Source organism: Gigantopelta aegis, chromosome 10, assembly GCF_016097555.1.
Source record: "Gigantopelta aegis isolate Gae_Host chromosome 10, Gae_host_genome, whole genome shotgun sequence".
NCBI classification, from domain to species: domain Eukaryota; kingdom Metazoa; phylum Mollusca; class Gastropoda; order Neomphalida; family Peltospiridae; genus Gigantopelta; species Gigantopelta aegis.
Window position 1 is genome coordinate 72,529,437 of NC_054708.1, and position 20,236 is coordinate 72,549,672.

Genomic DNA, 20,236 nt, shown 5'->3' on the forward strand with positions numbered 1-20,236 from the left:
ACCAGGACATTAGTTTCTTTATCTGTACAGGTAATAACACAACACAGTCTTACTCACTTGAAACCAGGACATTAGTGTTCTTTATCTGTGCAGGTAATAACAACACAGTCTTACTCACTTGAAACCAGGACATTAGTTTCTTTATCTGTACAGGTAATAACACAACACAGTCTTACTCACTTGAAACCAGGACATTAGTGTTCTTTATCTGTACAGGTAATAACAACACAGTCTTACTCACTTGAAACCAGGACATTAGTTTTCTTTATCTGTACAGGTGATAACACAACACAGTCTTACTCACTTGAAACAAGGACATTAGTTTTCTTTATCTGTACACGTGATAACAACACAGTCTTACTCACTTGAAACAAGGACATTAGTTTCTTTATCTGTACAGGTAATAACACAACACAGTCTTATACTCACTTGAAACCAGGACATTAGTTTTCTTTATCTGTACAGGTAATAACACAACACAGTCTTATACTCACTTGAAACCAGGACATTAGTTTTCTTTATCTGTACACGTGATAACAACACAGTCTTACTCACTTGAAACAAGGACATTAGTTTTCTTTATCTGTACACGTGATAACAACACAGTCTTACTCACTTGAAACCAGGACATTAGTTTTCTTTATCTGTACACATGATAACAACACAGTCTTACTCACTTGAAACCAGGACATTAGTGTTCTTTATCTGTACACGTGATAACAACACAGTCTTACTCACTTGAAACAAGGACATTAGTTTCTTTATCTGTACAGGTAATAACACAACACAGTCTTATACTCACTTGAAACCAGGACATTAGTTTTCTTTATCTGTACAGGTAATAACAACAGTCTTACTCACTTCAAACAAGGACATTAGTTTCTTTATCTGTACAGGTAATAACACAACACAGTCTTATACTCACTTGAAACCAGGACATTAGTTTTCTTTATCTGTACAGGTAATAACAACAGTCTTACTCACTTGAAACAAGGACATTAGTTTCTTTATCTGTACAGGTAATAACACAACACAGTCTTATACTCACTTGAAACCAGGACATTAGTGTTCTTTATCTGTACAGGTAATAACAACAGTCTTACTCACTTGAAACCACGACATTAGTTTTCTTTATCTGTACAGGTGATAACAACACAGTCTTACTCACTTGAAACCAGGACATTAGTTTCTTTATCTGTACACGTGATAACACAACACAGTCTTACTCACTTGAAACCAGGACATTAGTTTCTTTATCTGTACACGTGATAACAACACAGTCTTACTCACTTGAAACAAGGACATTAGTTTTCTTTATCTGTACAGGTAATAACACAACACAGTCTTACTCACTTGAAACAAGGACATTAGTTTCTTTATCTGTACACGTGATAACAACACAGTCTTACTCACTTGAAACAAGGACATTAGTTTTCTTTATCTGTACACGTGATAACAACACAGTCTTACTCACTTGAAACCAATCAATCAATCAAAATGATTTATTTATATATGAATCATATAAACATGGCATGGTATACATTGGACAACATACATAATTAGAATATAAAATGGTAAGATCAGACACATAGTAATAATAATGATGACAATGAGTATATACGTGTAATAGTTATACGACATGTACACGTAAATGTGTGCAGTGTCACTGAGTGAGTATACGTGTTTATTCAAGTTGGTGTTGTAGTAGAGGGTCTGGTAAGTTCATTTTGCCTATGGTTGAACATTTCATAACAGAATTGTCCAACAGTTGGAGTTACTTGTTCTGGGCTGTCAAGAAGGAAAACACATTTTTCCAGTTCAGACAGAAATGTGAACTCAGAACATATTTGACCGACTTTATAGTATAGTATTTTTCTTAAATGCATATTTATTGGACACCGATTCAAAAAATGAATCTCATCTTCTGGTTCTTTTTGGCACAGCCGGCATATACGGTCATTTCTATGGATATTCCTATAACGTCCTACCTCGATTTCCAGTCTGTGAGCACATAAACGTAGTTTTGTGAGAGCTTGTCTAAAATTGGTATTTTTTATATATTTCAAGTAATTTGCCATTTCATATTTGTTTTTAATATGTTTAAATATTTGCAGCTTTTCAGAGTTCTGTAGCTTGATTTTAAAGTGTTTGTAATATCTGTCATCAAGGATTTTGTTAGCGTAGCTAGAGTTTGATTTTGGGTGAATTTTAGCGTTAGTTAATAGACTTATGTCAATGTTGTTATTATCAAGCATATCTTGTAAATAGGCATGCCAGCCTATGTTGTGTTGTGTTTGTAGCTCTTTGCTACAGGATACTGCATCATATAATATAGATCTTGATTCTTCTACATTTTCTAGGTACATAAAATATTTACAAATATTTGTATGTATGCTATTTATAAGTGGGTAGCGCCCCAGTTCACTCCTGCTGGCAATGTTAACACTGTTTCGTGGGACTTGAAGATTAATTTTACAGAATTTTATATGTAATTAAACCAGGACATTAGTTTCTTTATCTGTACAGGTGATAACACAACACAGGATTACTCACTTGAAACCAGGACATTAGTTTTCTTTATCTGTACAGGTACCGGTAATAACAACAGTTTTACAACTTGAAACCAGGATATTAGTTTCTTTATCTGTACAGGTAATAACAACAGTCTTACTCACTTGAAACCAGGACATTAGTTTTCTTTATCTGTACAGGTAATAAAAACAATCTTACAACTTGAAACCAGGACATTAGTTTCTTTATCTGTACAGGTAATAACACATCCAGAAAGATTTTTATGTTAAAATGTAAAAGGAACATACACTGTATATGTTTGATAAGTATCTGTAAAGAGAGTTACTTCTAAGTTATAGTGTTCCATGACTGTAAAAGAGAGTTGAAAAGAATCAATTTTGTTTGGTGTAAACTTTGCCAACTAGGTGTCAGGAACATGCTCTGAAATAACTAAAGATATGGGCAGCTCGCCATATTCATTTGAATATTGGTTGGGTGCAAAGAATTACAGCGATTTCCCTAAACCTTTGTCCATGGCAAAGACTGAATGGTGATGAAAGCTGACATTATAGGTTAAAGTTTGTTTTGTTTAATGATACCACTAGAGCACATTGAATAATAATCATCAGCTATTCTGACACATAGTAATCAGAGGAAACCCACTACCTGTTTCCATTAAGCAGCCAAGGATCTTTTGTATGCACTTTCCCACAGACAGGAAAGCACATACCACAGCCTTTGACCAGTGGTGGTGCACTGGCTGGAATGAGAAAAAATCCTGTCAGTTGAATGGATCCACCGAGGTGGTTTGATCCTGCGACACAAGCACCTCAGGTGAGCGCTCACTTAACTAAGCTAAATCCCACCCCTGTTACATTATAGGTGTCTGAACAGTCTTGTTTGAAGCATCTAATGTTAATTTACACCCATCTTTGACTGGTCGTATGATTGTATGGTATTCTCATCCAGTTAGAAACGTTTTATTTCTGGAGCATATCTTTTTTATCAATTCATATTGCATCATCAAACATTACATGCAAGTACAACTTGAGATGTCTGTATGATACATACCATAACTAGGTCACTGCGACCTCCTTTTCACACATTACTGCACATTAAAAGAAATCCATGTCCAGACCATATCTGAGGGCTCAAACTTAACAATGGCACTGATTGCAATTGACGTTGTTGAGATATAAACTGCTGTAGGTTGGGAGCATTTCTGATGGCACAAAAATGCATCGGTAAAGCTCCTCAATGATGGCAAAATATATTATTATACACTTGGTGTGCATTATCTGCCACTTGTACGTTTGAAATATGTCTATATACAGCTAAATAAACTTTCAGTTATGCTTATTTTCTGCAAAAGTAACTTTAAACAAATTGCCGTAATCAGGGTCAAAAATTGCTATCAGTGTCATTTCACCCATGGTAATTAAAACAAAAAAAATGATGTGGGAGACAAATTGTTACGTTCAAGTCTCGATAACTTCCTTATGAATTGGTAACACATTGAGTAATTTGTGTGCTCCCCCTGACAGGCTTATTAGGCACCTCACCGCTACTCTTGCTGTCTAATGGATGCTGCTTTTCAGGTTTTCAGTCCACTAGATGGTGATGAGGATCGACTGAAACTGTTAGAAGAATTTGCCAGGAACATCACTTCTACACGTTATAAGACAGACGGTAATAATTATATGTACCAGATTATTAGCTGTCATTTTCTATTTCTCCAAAAACAAAAACATTTTAATGAATCATTTCTTATAATACATATTGCCTTAAAGAGTTACAAGTGCTATATTTTGCTACTTTAACATTTATTTGTAGTGAATAACTACAAATTAATCCATCACACACATAATCTTACTGTCCATTTTACCTTTGAGTAAATTTCACCAGTCAAAACAGCAGTAGCTCAAATTTGCCAGCAGCTTTAGTCGCCGAAAATTAGTCTAAACTCAAATCTGTTATAGAGTCTCTAACACCATTGCAACACCATACAAACTGTATGTGTGTGACATCATTAGCGATTTGAATCTGGACTCTAAAAGTTTTATAAGCTCATGCTTTGGACACAAAATAGTAGCTTAGCTTAGCTTAGTAACTGGTTTAATGTGTCCTTATACCACTAGGGTTTCGAACATGCCTATCCAGAGACTGACCTCCGATAGGATCGGGGGTCTGACTCGAGATAGGGATAACATAACAAATACGGTCAATTTTGAATATTAACACCAAAAGTATTTTTAAAAATGAAAATTGGCGTTAATAAATTTTGGCTGCGCCCTTAAAGAAAAATATTAACATTCCTAACCTATATAAATTATTAATATAATATAATTTTGGTGCAAATTTAGATGGGCTGGACTAAAATTAATAATAATTATTGAACAGTATTCATTAAGTATACAAAAAAAACAAAAAACTCAGGCATATGAAATCATAATGTCGGTCATCCTGTTCAGATTCTCCAATATATATAATCAATTCTGCTAGTAAATGAAATTATTTGTTTATAATTTTTATGTTAATGTAACAGCAGTATAACATTCCGAGTCTTGTACCTGAACATTATTTCTGTCCCCTTTTTTCTCTTTTTGTCTGTTTTGAAAATGCTCACTGCAGCTATAGTATACGTGTACTTTCATATTATACATGTATTTCATACAGTGTTTTGTATGAGGATGTGAATTCCTTGAAAATCATTGAATTTTGGGACACTGCAGTACTGGAAAGTTTTGGAAATTTGTACTGCAATTTTGAAAATATAAAACATTTATTCTTGGTTGTTGTAAATTCAAAACTGATCATTTAGATTAAAATCCATTAATTTTAAGACAGCATTTCTCTGGATTTTTTTTTTTTTGTCAAGTGACATATTTATTCCTAATAATTTTGGATTCTTCACTAATAGTTTTGCGTCTATCTAATGTTAGTACACATTGCAGGGGCTGATCCAGTGGAAGGTGCCAGGAGTACACTAGCCAGTTTTGAAATACCCCTTAACCCCCAGTGTTTAGCAGATGCATGCAATTCATTTATTGGTTTATTGTGGGGTACATGTAATATCTTGGTTGTTTGGTATTTCTGAGGGAATTATACCATAGTATGTTATGCATAGGAATATTGTATTACAATATAAGTGCCCGTTTTAAGAAATGCACCTCCTGACTGAATACTAACTACATGTATGGGTACCATACCACAAAATATCTTGCATCCGCCCCCTGCATTCAATTAAACCAGATCATACTGTTCATTTCACCTTTGAGTAAATATCCCTTGTCCACCAATCAAAACAGCACTAGCACATATCTGCCAGCAGCTTGAGTTGCAGAAAATGATTCTAGTATCAAAACTGTACACTCAAAACTGTACTAGCTAGAGTCTAACACCGTGGCAACACAATACAAAGTGTATGTATGTCATGTCATTAGAGTTTTGAATCTACTCCAAAGTTTATTACGGTAAGCATGTGCCTTGGACATAACATTACAAAAGCTTACATTGGCTTATACCAGATTTACTAATGCAGTATTCACTAATTAATATAGCAGCAATTTTCTGTGGCTACTTCTACTATGTCTGCCACCTAAACTTTGCTGTTTGTTTTCTTACTCACCTGCATTTAACAGATATATTGATTGATTGAAAGCATGTTTTATTATATACCTATTCACTCTTACTATGGTGATCGATAAAAACATTTTCAAACTGATAAATGTATTTTTGTGTCACACATATATATGTGATCTGGACGGGAACTTTTAAATAGGGAATTCCCTTTTTATTTTTACTGCAGGTAGCGCCTTTTATTTACTGACGTCATATATGATTTACAAATTACGTCACATCGTATTTGAAACATTACACAAGGCGGCCACAGAGCATGATTCTGAACGTTAAGAAAATCCATGAAAGGAGTTTTGATCATAGATTTAATAAAGTGTTATTATGACGTTAAATTAAAAACTGTTTTTGTAAAATGTAAAAGAAGATATGTAATAAATACAGAACTTCACATAAGTTGTTTTCGCTTCCTATTTATTGTACCCGTTTATTTTGAGAAAGATCTTCTTTCACAAAATAAACTTGTGCAATAAATAGGAAGCGAAAACAACCTATGTGAAGTTCTGTATATTTATTGCATAAACAACAAAAGGATTATGGCACAAGTTTGCCAAATTACCAGGCCCTCTCCTGTATTCTACCCATGTTTCTCAAATAACCTATACTTAAAAAAATAATTAACAGCCTGCTGACATCAGAATTATGGACGGTAAGCTTCTGTGCTGGTCATGCTGAGTAACCAAAAAGCATTTGTCACTTTGTATATTTTTCATTCTTACTTCAGACTTTCTAACACAAGCATTGTTTGTTGTTATCATGCTTGGCCAAGACGATGTGAAAACAAGTACACTGGCTAATGAAGAGATTGAGTCATCGGTAATATTTCAGGACTTTTCTTCTAGAATTAATCACATTAAGGAGGCACTGTAAATATTGGTTTATACATGGTGGGTCTACTGCAATTTTTATCTCTCCTTTAAAAAAACACAATTAAAAGGCAAGATACAGGTATTACTTTTATTTCCGACGGTGGCGTCAACTTTTGTGTAAACGTTTTGTGTTAAAGTTTCATATTTAGATCAGTTTCTCACAGAGTTTTGTTTTACTTAATGATGCACTCAACACATTTTATTTACGGTTATATGGTTAAGGACCACACAGATATTGAGAGAGGAAACCCGCTGCCGCCACTTCATGGGCTACTCTTTTCGATTAGCAGCAAGAGATCTTTTATATGCACCATCTCACAGATAGGGTAGCACATACCACAGCCTTTGATATACCAGTCATGGAACAAGAAATAGCCCAATGGGCCCACTGACAGAGATCGATCCCAGATCAACTGCACATCGAGCGAGTGATTTACCACTGGGCTACATCCCGCCCCTCACAGACTTTTAAGTGCGAAGTTAGTGAAACTTGATTTATAGTATATTGATATATTAAATTAATATAAAATGGTAAAAATGTGACAACTGTTATATTATTTAATAGGCACAACGAGTTTGCTCCATCCCACTGAATCCACCCTCTGCATCACCTCAGGTGTTAGACTTAGAAGTGAAGAAATGAGTACCAGTCTGTTGATTTTTGAGGAATTATAAAACATATGTGTCACAATATTTTATAATAATATCCATCCCAGTAAGCCAGAAATAAGTAGGCTCAAGGATTGTTTTGTCCAGTAAAGGATCTCCCGTGGAGTGGCTGTCCTCTTTTTGGTAGTCAAGGATTGTTTTGTCCAGTAAAGGATCTCCCGTGGAGTGGCTGTCCTCTTTTTTTGGTAGTCAAGGATTGTTTTGTCCAGTAAAGGATCTCCCGTGGAGTGGCTGTCCTCTTTTTGGTAGTCAAGGATTGTTTTGTCCAGTAAAGGATCTCCTGTGGAGTGGCTGTCCTCCTATAGATGAGGCATTCGATAGAGATCCATGGAATCAATCTTTATTTTGCCAGATGCCCATTCCACTCGGCACTGTGCAGAGATATGGTCTTCATCATAGATGATGGTTTTGTTGTTCAGATTAATTGGTATATTTTTTTAGATGCCTTCACCTGTGATTTCTATTTGGCATTTGTATTTGATAGATTAGATCACCGAACATCAGTTGTTATTTTGTTTTAGATTCGTGAAGTGCTTATGGAATATCTTAAAGATTACGACATAAAAGACAAATTTGTGCTACTTCGGATGAGTCAGATTGTAACAGCCATCACTTCACAAGAACAAAAGTTGTCAAAAAATATGGAGGTACATATTTCAGTAATTTCAGTAATATATTTTAGTAGAATCTCATTAAAGTCCGAACCACATTGTTAACAAATACAATACCTTTAATTATCTTAAGATTTCCACAACATTTTGTCCAGACAGAAATCTTGAAAAACCCATTGCAATGACACAGATTACACATACTAGATGGTAATCATGTCATCTATATCCTAAGACAAAAAGCATGTAGGTTACCATTTTGCTTTTTTATGGAATACTCTCTCCAAGAGGAGTGGAAAGATGTGATGTAATCTAACAACGTCATGACATGAATTATGGTATAGGCAATTATCATGATGTATTAATTGCATCACATACTTCAGAGGTTTTCCCACCCTTCTTGAAGAGTATTCCATAAAAAAACCAAAATGGCAGATGGTGAAAATTTACATGCTTTTTGTCCTAGGCGATATCAGCGAAGTCAATATAGGTGACATGGCTTCATTCTAGTGTGTAGAATATGTGTCAATGTATTGTTGTTGTTTTTTTCATGATTTGTGTTATACAGGTCAAAATGTGGGGGAAATCTAGCAGTAATTAAAGCTAGAAGTGTAATTTATCATAGTTGTAAACATTGTGGTTCAGATTTTACTGTTATTACCCGTAGAACTACTATTCATTATGTAATGAAACCCATCTAAACACCTATGGGCCAAATTGAGCCCAATGTAAATGGTTTAGATGAGGTAAAAGTCTGTTGTATTTGTTCACTATTAAATATAGAAAAAGTAATAAAATCAGCAAATAAGTACAATCAATTGTGGATAAAATAATGCAGTTTATAAGCACTTGGATTAGGGATGGGGCATTTTGTTCATAATCAAACAAGCTGACGTTCCGTCAGACTTTCTGACATGTTGCAATTTCAGTTGGAAATGAAATACAGATATCTTTCCATGAAGCCAAGTTGAAACATTTATTTGGTTAAATTAATTTTAAGTTTTAAAAATTACAAAAGAAAATGTTTAAAGGAGACCGGACACCAAACCATATATACGGCGTAATGAATTGTTTGCCGTCATAAACCACAACAAGCAACTACCGCGCTCCCCTTATTGACTAAGTTGAGCGTGCCAGTCTTGGTTGGGGTTTTTTTTCGCCGATGTTTGCCGAAAACTGTCGACAATTGATGAGCTAGACCCGTGACGTCATCGATGAGAGGAAAACTGAAGAAAGTACCAAGCAGCATGGACGAACTTAGGGATTCGAGTGACGAAGAATTGTGTCCAGCTTGTGCTAATGGCATCAAACCGTATCAGTTTGAACCACTTATCAGAGACTTTGTCCCTAATCCTGGAAATGTTGTCTTAGACGAAAATTCGGATGAATCAACTGCCGGCAAAGACGAGGAAGCCACACGGTCATAGACTAGCATACAAGCATTTTTTAAATCAATTTTAAAACAATTTTTTATGACATTTTTAATGTAAACTGAAGCAAATGGACCTAATTAGAAGAAAAGCACATAAAATTTAATAATATTTCATCATAAATCTTGTTCAGCATAGATGTAAATATGACACGTCAGTGGATATTCCATAGGCCGATTTCGCAAATTTGCAAAAAGCGTCCCCTCCTCACCAAAGCAAGATATAATAATTTAACAAAAAACTTTGTTATCTTCACTAGTTACCCTCCACGTTTTAATGTGTTTGGTTAAACAGTGTATTTTTAATTATTAAGAAAATGTGTTACCAGTCTGCCGAAACTGTCCACAGCCGGGTACAGAAACACAGAAATGTTGGAAAATATTATACTGTTGCCACATACTGACAATCACTTTACAACTAATATGTCTTATCGACAATATTATTATGTGGTCTTTGCATTTATTAATATAAAATACAACAGGCCCGTAGGAACTGGGGAGGGGTGGGCCTAGGGGCTTGTTCTCCATCACACATTCTAGGATGAAAATGTATGTTTTAAATTTTCACTACTTTGCATAAATAAAGATGATATAAAGATAAAAATCTAGTTTGTATCCCTCACCAGAGACTGTATCCCTCCTCACACACACTTCAAATATCGTTCCTATAGGCCTATACAAATGTAAATAATATGTAGAGGGTGAGGGTAGGAACCAGTTCCTTTTATCTTTAGGATTTTGTAATCATGATTTCAAACCAACTGTTTCAAGTAATTTGCTCTACATACTGACATAAAACACATTTGTTATATATTGGAATAAAATAAAAATAATTACAATATATCCAGTGTTATTTTCTTTAATCATTCATGGAGCAAGAAGGACGTCCTGATGAAAATATATTACAGGTAAAATATATTACAGGTAAAACAAAATAATATATGATGCTTATTCCATGTGGTAACTATTGTTAATTTTGCTTTAAATTGCTAGATGCCAAAAGTGATTAATTGTATTAATTGTAATTTGAGGGTACGTAATAAAACAGGCCCGTAGGAACTGGGGGGGGGGGGGGGGGGGGGGGGGTGCCCCCAACTTGTGAGCTTTTCTTTATCACATTAATTTTTGCCATTGTAACCAAAATCTGATGTAGTTTACGCCTAGTCTGTCAGTGCCCCCCCCCCCCCCCCCCCCCCCCAAGTCATTCCTACGGGCCTGTAAAAACTAAATATATTCAAAGGAGTATATTGGGTGGTTATAGGTTTGAAATGTGTTTTTTTGTTGAACATTTTATTTCATGCACTTTTATACATTTTAAACAGCAATTATGTTACTATAATCTATCGAAAAAATTAAACATTATATATATATACATAAATTTCTGAGATTTTTTAATACATACATGTAAGTTTATTCTCCACGCCCTCTGGCAGAAACCCAGGGTAGGTATTAAAATAATTATTTGGTGTAGAGTATTTTTAATATGACATACAGAAAGCATTGAAAAGTACAATTTTATTATGCTTTAATAATCGACATTAGCTTTAAAACTAATTAACCATCATTCCTTCTGGCCACAGTACATATGTTGTTCCTGCCAAAGTGTTAGCATTTTAATTTTAATGACAATATACTGAACTGACGATAAACATTGTTAACTAACGTAATAATTCACGTTTTGAAGGTGTTTTGTTATAAGGTTAACAAACCAACTAGATCAAGAGACGTTAGTATGGAGTCGTTATGGGCTGTCGGTGAAAATTAATTAGGTAATTATAGGTAAATAAATGTGAAGTTTAAATATTCGTATGTGAACAAATTGTAATAACTTTATTTAATGTATATCTTAAGTACATACTTGTTTTAATTTTCACATTGTAAATGTACCATAACCTGCTGTATTTAGTTGGTGTAAAGCCCGTTCGACAACAATAATGCGTCCATATTTTAAAACAACTTTCGTTTTTTTGGAAATCGAAACCATGATGTTGGCCGTTTCTTGTGATGCATTGCTGTTACTGTTGCAGTTAAACACTGTGCAGTCAACCATCATATAATTACGTCGACAGTATATAATAACACTAATTATCTTGTAAATTAAATTTCCGATAAACCTGGAGACAAAAAAAGAAAGAAAAGAAGACGACTAAAAGGCACAACACGTGTACCGATATTGCTTGGTAACTCTCATCGATGACGTTTTGCCTCGCTTTCGTTCAGATCTATGCATAATCCCGCCGACTTCTGTTTTTACCCCAAACCTAAGACGCGCAGCTGACCGGTGCCTCGCAGCAAGCCGGGCGTTAGAGTAATGCTGTCTTTGACGCTAACTTAATCCATTACACACTACATGTCTTTTGGTGTCCGGTCTCCTTTAATTCAGGACTGCTCATGCAGTCACTGTGATGAGGCCAACAAAATGTCAACAAATTCCATCACATTCGAAACTGAAATAACCTTATAATATAAAGCACCTATTAAATGTATTGAATAATATGTGCACTTCAGTTATTTTAAAACAAAGATGTTTCCATTTAATTTTGATTGCTTAATTAACATACTGCAACACAAGCTAAGGTACTGTTAATAAATATAGACTGACAGCTAACCCGGAGTATGTGCACATCACACTACATGTACCTGTATATTTGGCCGATGTAAATAATGACTGCAATCTAATTAAAATTAGCTCCACTATTACATGTGGATCTAACACCAGCCAGTTGGAGCTCATGTCCACCAATCAAAACCTTACTTGCAGAATCCTGCCAGTGATTTAAAACTAACAACACTGCATAGTCCCCAATGTCCAGGTAACATTTCGTCTGTAAATAATAATTTAAATATTGACCAATCACACTTCACCTTTTATAACGTTATTTGGGAGCATACAAATTCTAAAAATATCGGGCGAGTCTATTTTAGTGGCCGCAGTACAGCGAACCATACCAATACGTACGGGGTGGGTTATCAGTCTTCAATTTTACATTAAAACTTATTTATTTATTTATAAAAAAAACTAAAAACTAAATCAGTCTTCAGTTTTACATTACAAATTATTTATTTTATAAAATAAAACATGTTTTAAGGCATTCGTAATTCACACGAAACATGTCGTATACCCTCAGGATAATTCGGAATGTTTTCAAATTATTTTTAAATCACTGGCAGGATTCTGCAAGTAAGGTTTTGATTGGTGGACATGAGCTCCAACTGGCTGGTGTTAGATCCACATGTAATAGTGGAGCTAATTTTAATTAGATTGATAATGACCGCTACTCTCGAGACCATGCCTTTTCAGAGATACAACTTATATTAAATAAACACAATGGCACTAGATTATTTGTCCACTGTTCAGTTTAGACGGTTAAATTTTTGTGTTACAAGATGTGCTAATTGAGCCATTCAGAACACATTGTGTCATTGGGCTTGCTCGGGTCTATAAATAGACATGGGGAAACACCATTTCCAAGTACAAGCAAAGGCGTTCTAGCAACAGTTCCATAAGCACATATGCATGCTGCATGATATATGGTCAAAACAACTATTTTAAATATGCATTTTAAAAAATAATGTATTGAAGTGCTTCAACACTTATGCAAGGCACACGTTAAGTAAATATCTTTCTACATTCATTTCGGACAAAGTGATCACTAATATTAAGTTTGTGACTGTCAAAGCTTTACAAATGACAAATTTATATCTGACAAGTTAACGTCTGTGATCCGCCACTTATTTCCAGACTTGATTTTTTATAACAATACTAAAGTATTGATTACTGTGTTAAAAAAAAAAAAAAAAAAAAATTTGCTTTCACAAGAGGATAATCTTTTCTAGAAATATGAGACAAGATTTTCTTTTCCTAAAAAATTAAATAAATTCAATTTATTTACACAGAAACATGCCTTGATTGTTGTCAACCAGCTAGCAGATGGATTAAAGCGTACATCGAAGACGTTTCCTTCTCTTTCGAGACACATTGGCTTGTAAGAAACTTAATGTTTAAAAGTACATGCCAAAGTTTTTGAAAATGGGGAGGAGGGGGTGGGGGTGTGGGGCAGGGACTGTCAGCTTGATTGCTTACAGGATGAAAATGTGATGGCCTAAAGGACAAGAAACTTGTTGTGGGGGGTCAGTGGCATGTTTCCCAAAGAAACTGTTGAAAATGAGGTTATCGAATACAACATGTCCAGTCTTCTAAGTTCGCTTGATGCGCAGTCGGTCTAGGATCGATCCCTGTCAGTGAACCCATTGGGCTATTTCTCGTCCCAGCCAGTGCTCCACAACTGGTGTAACAAAGGCCATGGTATGTACTATCCTGTCTGTGGGATGGTGCATATAAAAGATCCCTTGCTGCTAATCGAAAAGAGTAGCCCATGAAGTGCCAACAGCTCTCTCTCAATATCTCTGTGGTCTTTAACCATATGTCTGACGCCATATAACCGTCAATAAAATGTGTTGAGTGCTTAATTAAATAAAACATTTCCTTCCTTCCTTTGTTAGCAATTCTGATTAACTGAATTTTCCTCAGTCCATAAAAAGCGTTTTATCTCTGGCATAAGATTGATTTATTTAGTAGTCCGTACCGGTCCAACCCGGAAGGGACTATAGGTTTTGTCTCCATCCTGTGTGTCTGTTTGTCCCAACTATAGTTTTGAAGATGTTTTTGTCACAATGCCCTGAGATTGAGCTGAAATTTTGCAGATAGCTTTTTATTACCCATATGGGCAGTGATATGCAGGTGAATATATTTTCTATCTTTTTCTCACTGACATCATGACGTTAGTTTGGTGACGTCATCGGTTTCCTCGACTGTCATCTCTCGTTGATGAGATTTTACAAAACATTTAGCTTCACCAGTGTTCAGTTTTTGTTGAAATCATTTAAGCAATTTGTTCTTGTTAACAATTAATTCTTTGTAGTTCATTCACTTCCCACTAGAAACATCAGTTCATTACGAATGTGACCTCTCTTGCTTACATTTGATTTGACGTCATTGCTTTTCATTCGTGACATCATCAGTTTCCTCAGACTTTCACGTCTTGTATATTATATAGTTTGTGTCATGTAAGAAGTTTAAGTTTCTAAACTATTTACACTATGAGTAATAAATACAATAACCCACTCGATACTCGGAAATTAATGTTGTCAGTCATGAGCTAAAAACATTAATTAATCAGGACAGATAATCCGTAATTCCTCGTAACTCGTAAGTTATTGTCTATATCATATTCTCTTACAGATTTGGGCCTGCACGAGTCCAAAATATTGGACTCGAGTATTCGAGGGTCAAACTCAACCCAGACCAGAGTACCCGACACTTACATTAGATGATAATGAGAGTAAAGAATAAAGTAAAATAGCATTATGCATCTTAATTTCAGCGTAGAACATATGGATGCCAAATCATGCCATTGTACTGCATTGCATACATTCTCATATCCCTATAGTAATGTAACTGACTGCAAGCATATGGCAAAATGACATAAAACAAATACATGTGTATAATTAAATGGGAGTGCTCTTCCTTGCACGGGTATTCGAGTCCGTGCCCAAGTACTTGTGGAGACTCTATTACAGATCAAGTTTGACTTCCTTGGTGCTTTACTAATTTTTTACAGAATTATGGCTCTTGAACTTAGAAGACATGAACATTTATTTTCCTGACCTTTTTTTCAATGCCTGAAAATAATGAAATGTAATTTTTTATCTAGCTTTGACGTTATGGCAATTTACTCATTTTTCACAGTGTTATAGTCCTTGAACTTAGGACATAAGAAAATTTGTTTCACCTGGTAGGGGACATATATTGCTTTAGCAGTACTATCAGAATACTTTTTTATTTTATTTTATTTTATTTTATTTTTCTGCAAAGTCTACAATTTCATACTGTGGATATGCTAGTGAACTTAGTTTCCAAGGTGGCGAAGAGTGAATCTGTTCCAGTATTAACTACTGAATCCCCACCATCAACCAGTGAATTACCTGAGCCAACTACTGAATTACCTGAGCCAACCACTAAATCACCAGAAGAAAGAAAAAAGGTTTGATATTTATAAAACTGTGGTTTACTTTCACAAACTACATTGACATACATGTATGTATTACCCACCTGGTGAACGTTTAAGTGTGTCGTAGGTTCTAAATGATGTCATTTAGCTAAGTGACGTCATCTTCCCTGGTCTTGCTAAGTGACGTCATCTTCCCTGGTCTTGCTAAGTGACGTCATCTTCCCTGGTCTTGCTAAGTGTCGTCATCTTCCCTGGTCTTGCTAAGTGTCGTCATCTTCCCTGGTCTTGCTAAATGACGTCATCTTCCCTGGTCTTGCTAAGTGACATCATCTTCCCTGGTCTTGCTAAGTGACATCATCTTCCCTGGTCTTGCTAAATGACGTCATCTTCCCTGGTCTTGCTAAGTGACATCATCTTCCCTGGTCTTGCTAAGTGACATCATCTTCCCTGATTTTAACTGCATGCGCATGTCTTGTTGAATAATGTTGGAACTAATTGTCTATAAATTTATTTTGCTCATATGTTCTACAGGGTTACGAGATAAAATCAGTTTAAAAAAAAAATTCAATAAGAGTAACTTTAAAAAAAAAAAATTCATGAGACAAAATATTAAAAAATAATTATATTTTTCTCCTTAAAATTTTAAAACAAAGATGTTTCCATTTAATTTTGATTGCTTAATTAACATATGTAAGAACATACTGCAACACAAGCTAAGGTACTGTTGATAAATATAGACTGACAACTAACCCGGAGCATGTGCACATCACACTACATGTACCTGTATATTCGGCCAAAGTAAATAATGACCGCTACTCTTACAACTTACATTAAATAAACACAATGGCACTAGATTATTTGTCCACTGTTTAGTTTAGACGGTAAAAAATTTGTGTTACAAGATGCGCTAATTGAGCTATTCAGAACACATTGTATCTTTGGGCTTGCTTGGGTCTATAAATAGACATGGGGAAACACCATTTCCAGGTACAGTGAAAACCCTCAAAACCAGACAGCCATGGGACCAAGGAAAAAGTCAGGTTTTGAGGGGTATCTGGTTTACAGAGGTTTCAGTATTGAAATATGGCAACGGCTGCACTAAATCACTCCTGGGCATGAATTCTATGCTGCGGTATTTCAGTAATATCCAAAAACCAATTCAGATGGACACTATATCTGCTTTATTTTAACTGTTATTTATTTTAAGTAACTGGTAAAACTTTCAAAGAATTGTGACGTCAGTAGATGGCACCACCTACCGACATCGCACAAGTCCGCAACAGTTCATACCAAAAGTACAGATATCTGAGTCCCATCAGATGTGGCCTCCCGAAATTAGAAACTCTAATATGTCAGTCTGTTGGGGCGATTGATTGCCCTTCCACTTCTGCTATAGGGCGTTGATTGCATCTTCGAGGCATTGGCTGCAGGATGCAATGTCCCACTGGTAGACCATGGATAACTGCTAGGGTTAAGGTCAGAATTGACTCCTTTGGCATCGCTCACAAAATGCAGGGATATTCTCCGACCATCAAAAGGTCCTTGGCTGTTTCTGTAGTTGCATAGGACTTTGGAGTCTTCAGATTTTGTTCTCCAGGGGCAGAATCTGATTCCACAAGACTGCTATTTGCGGCAGCAGGTTTCTCCTGGGAGGGGACACATTGAGCCACATCTTCTGAGCTGGATGACGTCTCGCCAGACTGCTGATCCTCTTAGCCAGAGAAATCAACATCATAACCCGGAATAGGGTCATGGGCATTAGGGCTTTACTCCAGCTGGTGTCTAAGTCTGTTTGCCCATCCTGGTATGCTTGAGGCGGTCATGATGTAAGATGGATGTTTTATTACGATGTTTTACTTCAAACAGATGGCCTGGTGTGGTGTGCTCCTATAGGCAGCTGTGAGCAATGGCAGAATAACATCCCAGTCATGCTGACCTTTACTGACATAACATCGGACCATCTGTAGCAAGGTCCAATTAAATCGTTCGACTTGTCCTTTGGATGAGGGCCTGTAAGGTGTTGTTCGAGACTTTGCTATTTGAAAGAGTTGGCATACTTGATTCATCAAGTGACTTGTGAAGTTTTTTCCTTGGTCTGTGTGAAGTTCTAAAGGAGCCCCATATCTGGCAATGAACTCACTTGCTAAAATGCGTGCCGTTGTCTCTGTACCCTGGTCTGAAATTGGGTACGCCTCCACCCATTTTGTGAATTGGTCTGTGATTACAAGAATGTATCGGTTCCCAGCAGCAGAAATTGGGAAAGGCCCAGCAATATCAAGGTGGATTCTGTCCATTGAGGCACCACAGTAGTAACTTTTGCGATGGTCACCCTTACTTGTTGCACATACACCACATCAAGCAACATAGTCTTCAACTGTGGTGGTCAATCCATACCAGTAAAACCCTCCTTTAACTCTCTCTACAGTCCATGTCATACCCTGGTACCCTGAGAGAGGGGGATTGTGACACGTTTGAATGACATCCGTTTGCATTTCTTTGGGGACAATTAGCTTCAGTGATTGCCTACCTGATGTCGCACTGATCCAGGAGTAGTACAAAACACCATCGACTAACTTGATTTGGTCCATGAGTGCCCAATAATGCCGGAGGGCTGGGCTCTCCATTAAAACGTCCTCTCTAGAAGATGGCTTACCAAGGCAAGCCCAGGCATGTAGCACCTTCAGATCTGGATCATTGTGCTGTTGCTGGCCAAGCTTTTAGGATATGAATTTACCAATCCAATTCAGCGAAACTGTCTCCGTTGGTTTGCTTGCTGGATGCATTACATGGGTTACCTGTCTCAATGCAACGGGCAAGATGTCATCTACCTCATTCTCAAACTTTGACCAATTCTGATGCAGTTTTGAGCAATGAGAGCACCCTTTGCATGGGAGCTCCCCTGGATTGATACCCGCTTGGTAGCAGTCACATTGCTCTTCTGTTTGTAAAGGAGTTTTTGACAAAGCATCAGCATTGCCATGTAGTTTTCCACTTCGATGTTGAATTGAAAATGAATACTGGCTGAGGACTTCCAGCCATCTCGCAAGTTGCCCTTGTGGTGCTTTGAATCTAAAGAGCCAGGCCAAGCTACCATGATCTGTTCTAAGTATGAAAGACTTTCCAAGCAAATAGTATCTGAACTGGTGAACGAAGGTGACGACTGCCAGCAATTCTCTTCGTGTGACACAATACCTCTCTTGAGCTGGGCCCAAACGTTTGCTAATATAGGCAATAACCTTTTCACTACCACATTGTTTCTGTAATAGCACAGCCCCAACCATTGTATTGGATGCATCTGTATCCAAAATAAAAGTACAGTCTTCTCTTGGGTAAGCCAAAACTGGTGTGTGGGTCAGTGAAAACTTAAGTTGGTTGAATGCATCATTTGCTTGGTCAGTCCAGGCGAATTGTGTTCCCTTCTTGGTAAGACCATACAATGGGTTAGCAATCTCAGAAAACCCAAACCCAAAACACCTGTAGTAATTACACAACCCCCAAAATTACTGAAAGTCTTTCTTGCTTCTTGGAATTGGCCAATCATGTACAGCTTGCACACGTGGATTTGTCTCAATGCCATCAGAAGATGATCATCAAAACTATCACCAACAATAAGGATATCATCCAGATAGATGAGAAGGTCCTTCCATTGAAGGCCCCGCAGGATAAACTCCATGGCTCTTTGAAAAGTACCTGGTGCAGAGCACAGACCAAAAGGCATTCTGGTGTACTCGAATAGTTCAAACTTTGTAATGAACGCTGTCTTACATCGGTCACGTAGTTCAAGCTCTATTTGATGGTAGCCACTTTGTAGATCTAGAGTAGAGAACCATGCTGACCCACTAAGTGTATCAAGACATTCCTCAATCTTAGGTAATGGGTAGGCATCCTGTATCGTACACTCATTTACCCTCCGATAGTCTATGCACCACCAGACTCCTCCGTCCTTTTTTGATTCAGTTGACTGTGTCATACAATTGAGCTTTTTCTTCCCAGTTGCCGGTGGATCCTCCCTGCCAAAACGTTTACACAGAGCTTCTGTTAGGTCTTCATAGTGTTCCCAGATGTGTTATGGCAGACTGCATACAAACTTACTTGCAGCTCCCCGCAAACATTCATGAAGCCAATCTACTTTCATCATTTCATTCCACCCATTACGACGAGACAATCTCTCAAATGGAATGAAGAAAACATTCCATTCATCTCCCCCATCATAGGTGGCCATTTTTGGTCTCACCACCATTGTTTCCCTTCTTTGCGAAACACATGGGTCACTATTCTGTCTCCGATCGATGATGTCAAGAATGGGCTGAAACTGGTTTCCAAATTGAGGCGGGAAAGTAAGTTGATACCTAGACTCATCATTCTGGGCATTGCCCAATTGTTCTGACATGCTTCCTAGACCTGGTTCTCTCCAGTATTCACCTCTTGAGTGATAACCACTGTGTTTAGAACAATCTTCAAAAGGTGGACTGTAGCTATTATCAATACCATCAGCAACAGATA

At 36.7% G+C, this 20,236-nt stretch overlaps 1 protein-coding gene across 1 annotated transcript in view; it reads left to right on the forward strand.

Annotated features, from left to right (window-relative positions):
- The window catches only part of LOC121383791 (polycystic kidney disease and receptor for egg jelly-related protein-like), a 63,292-nt gene that overhangs the window by 19,214 nt on the left and 23,842 nt on the right, over positions 1–20,236 (forward strand). Inside the window, exons 8-12 of the mRNA XM_041513888.1 lie at positions 4,110–4,200; positions 6,872–6,963; positions 8,207–8,332; positions 13,620–13,708; positions 15,598–15,766. Coding sequence (XP_041369822.1) covers positions 4,110–4,200; positions 6,872–6,963; positions 8,207–8,332; positions 13,620–13,708; positions 15,598–15,766 — 567 coding nt within the window. The remainder of the gene's footprint in view (positions 1–4,109; positions 4,201–6,871; positions 6,964–8,206; positions 8,333–13,619; positions 13,709–15,597; positions 15,767–20,236) is intronic.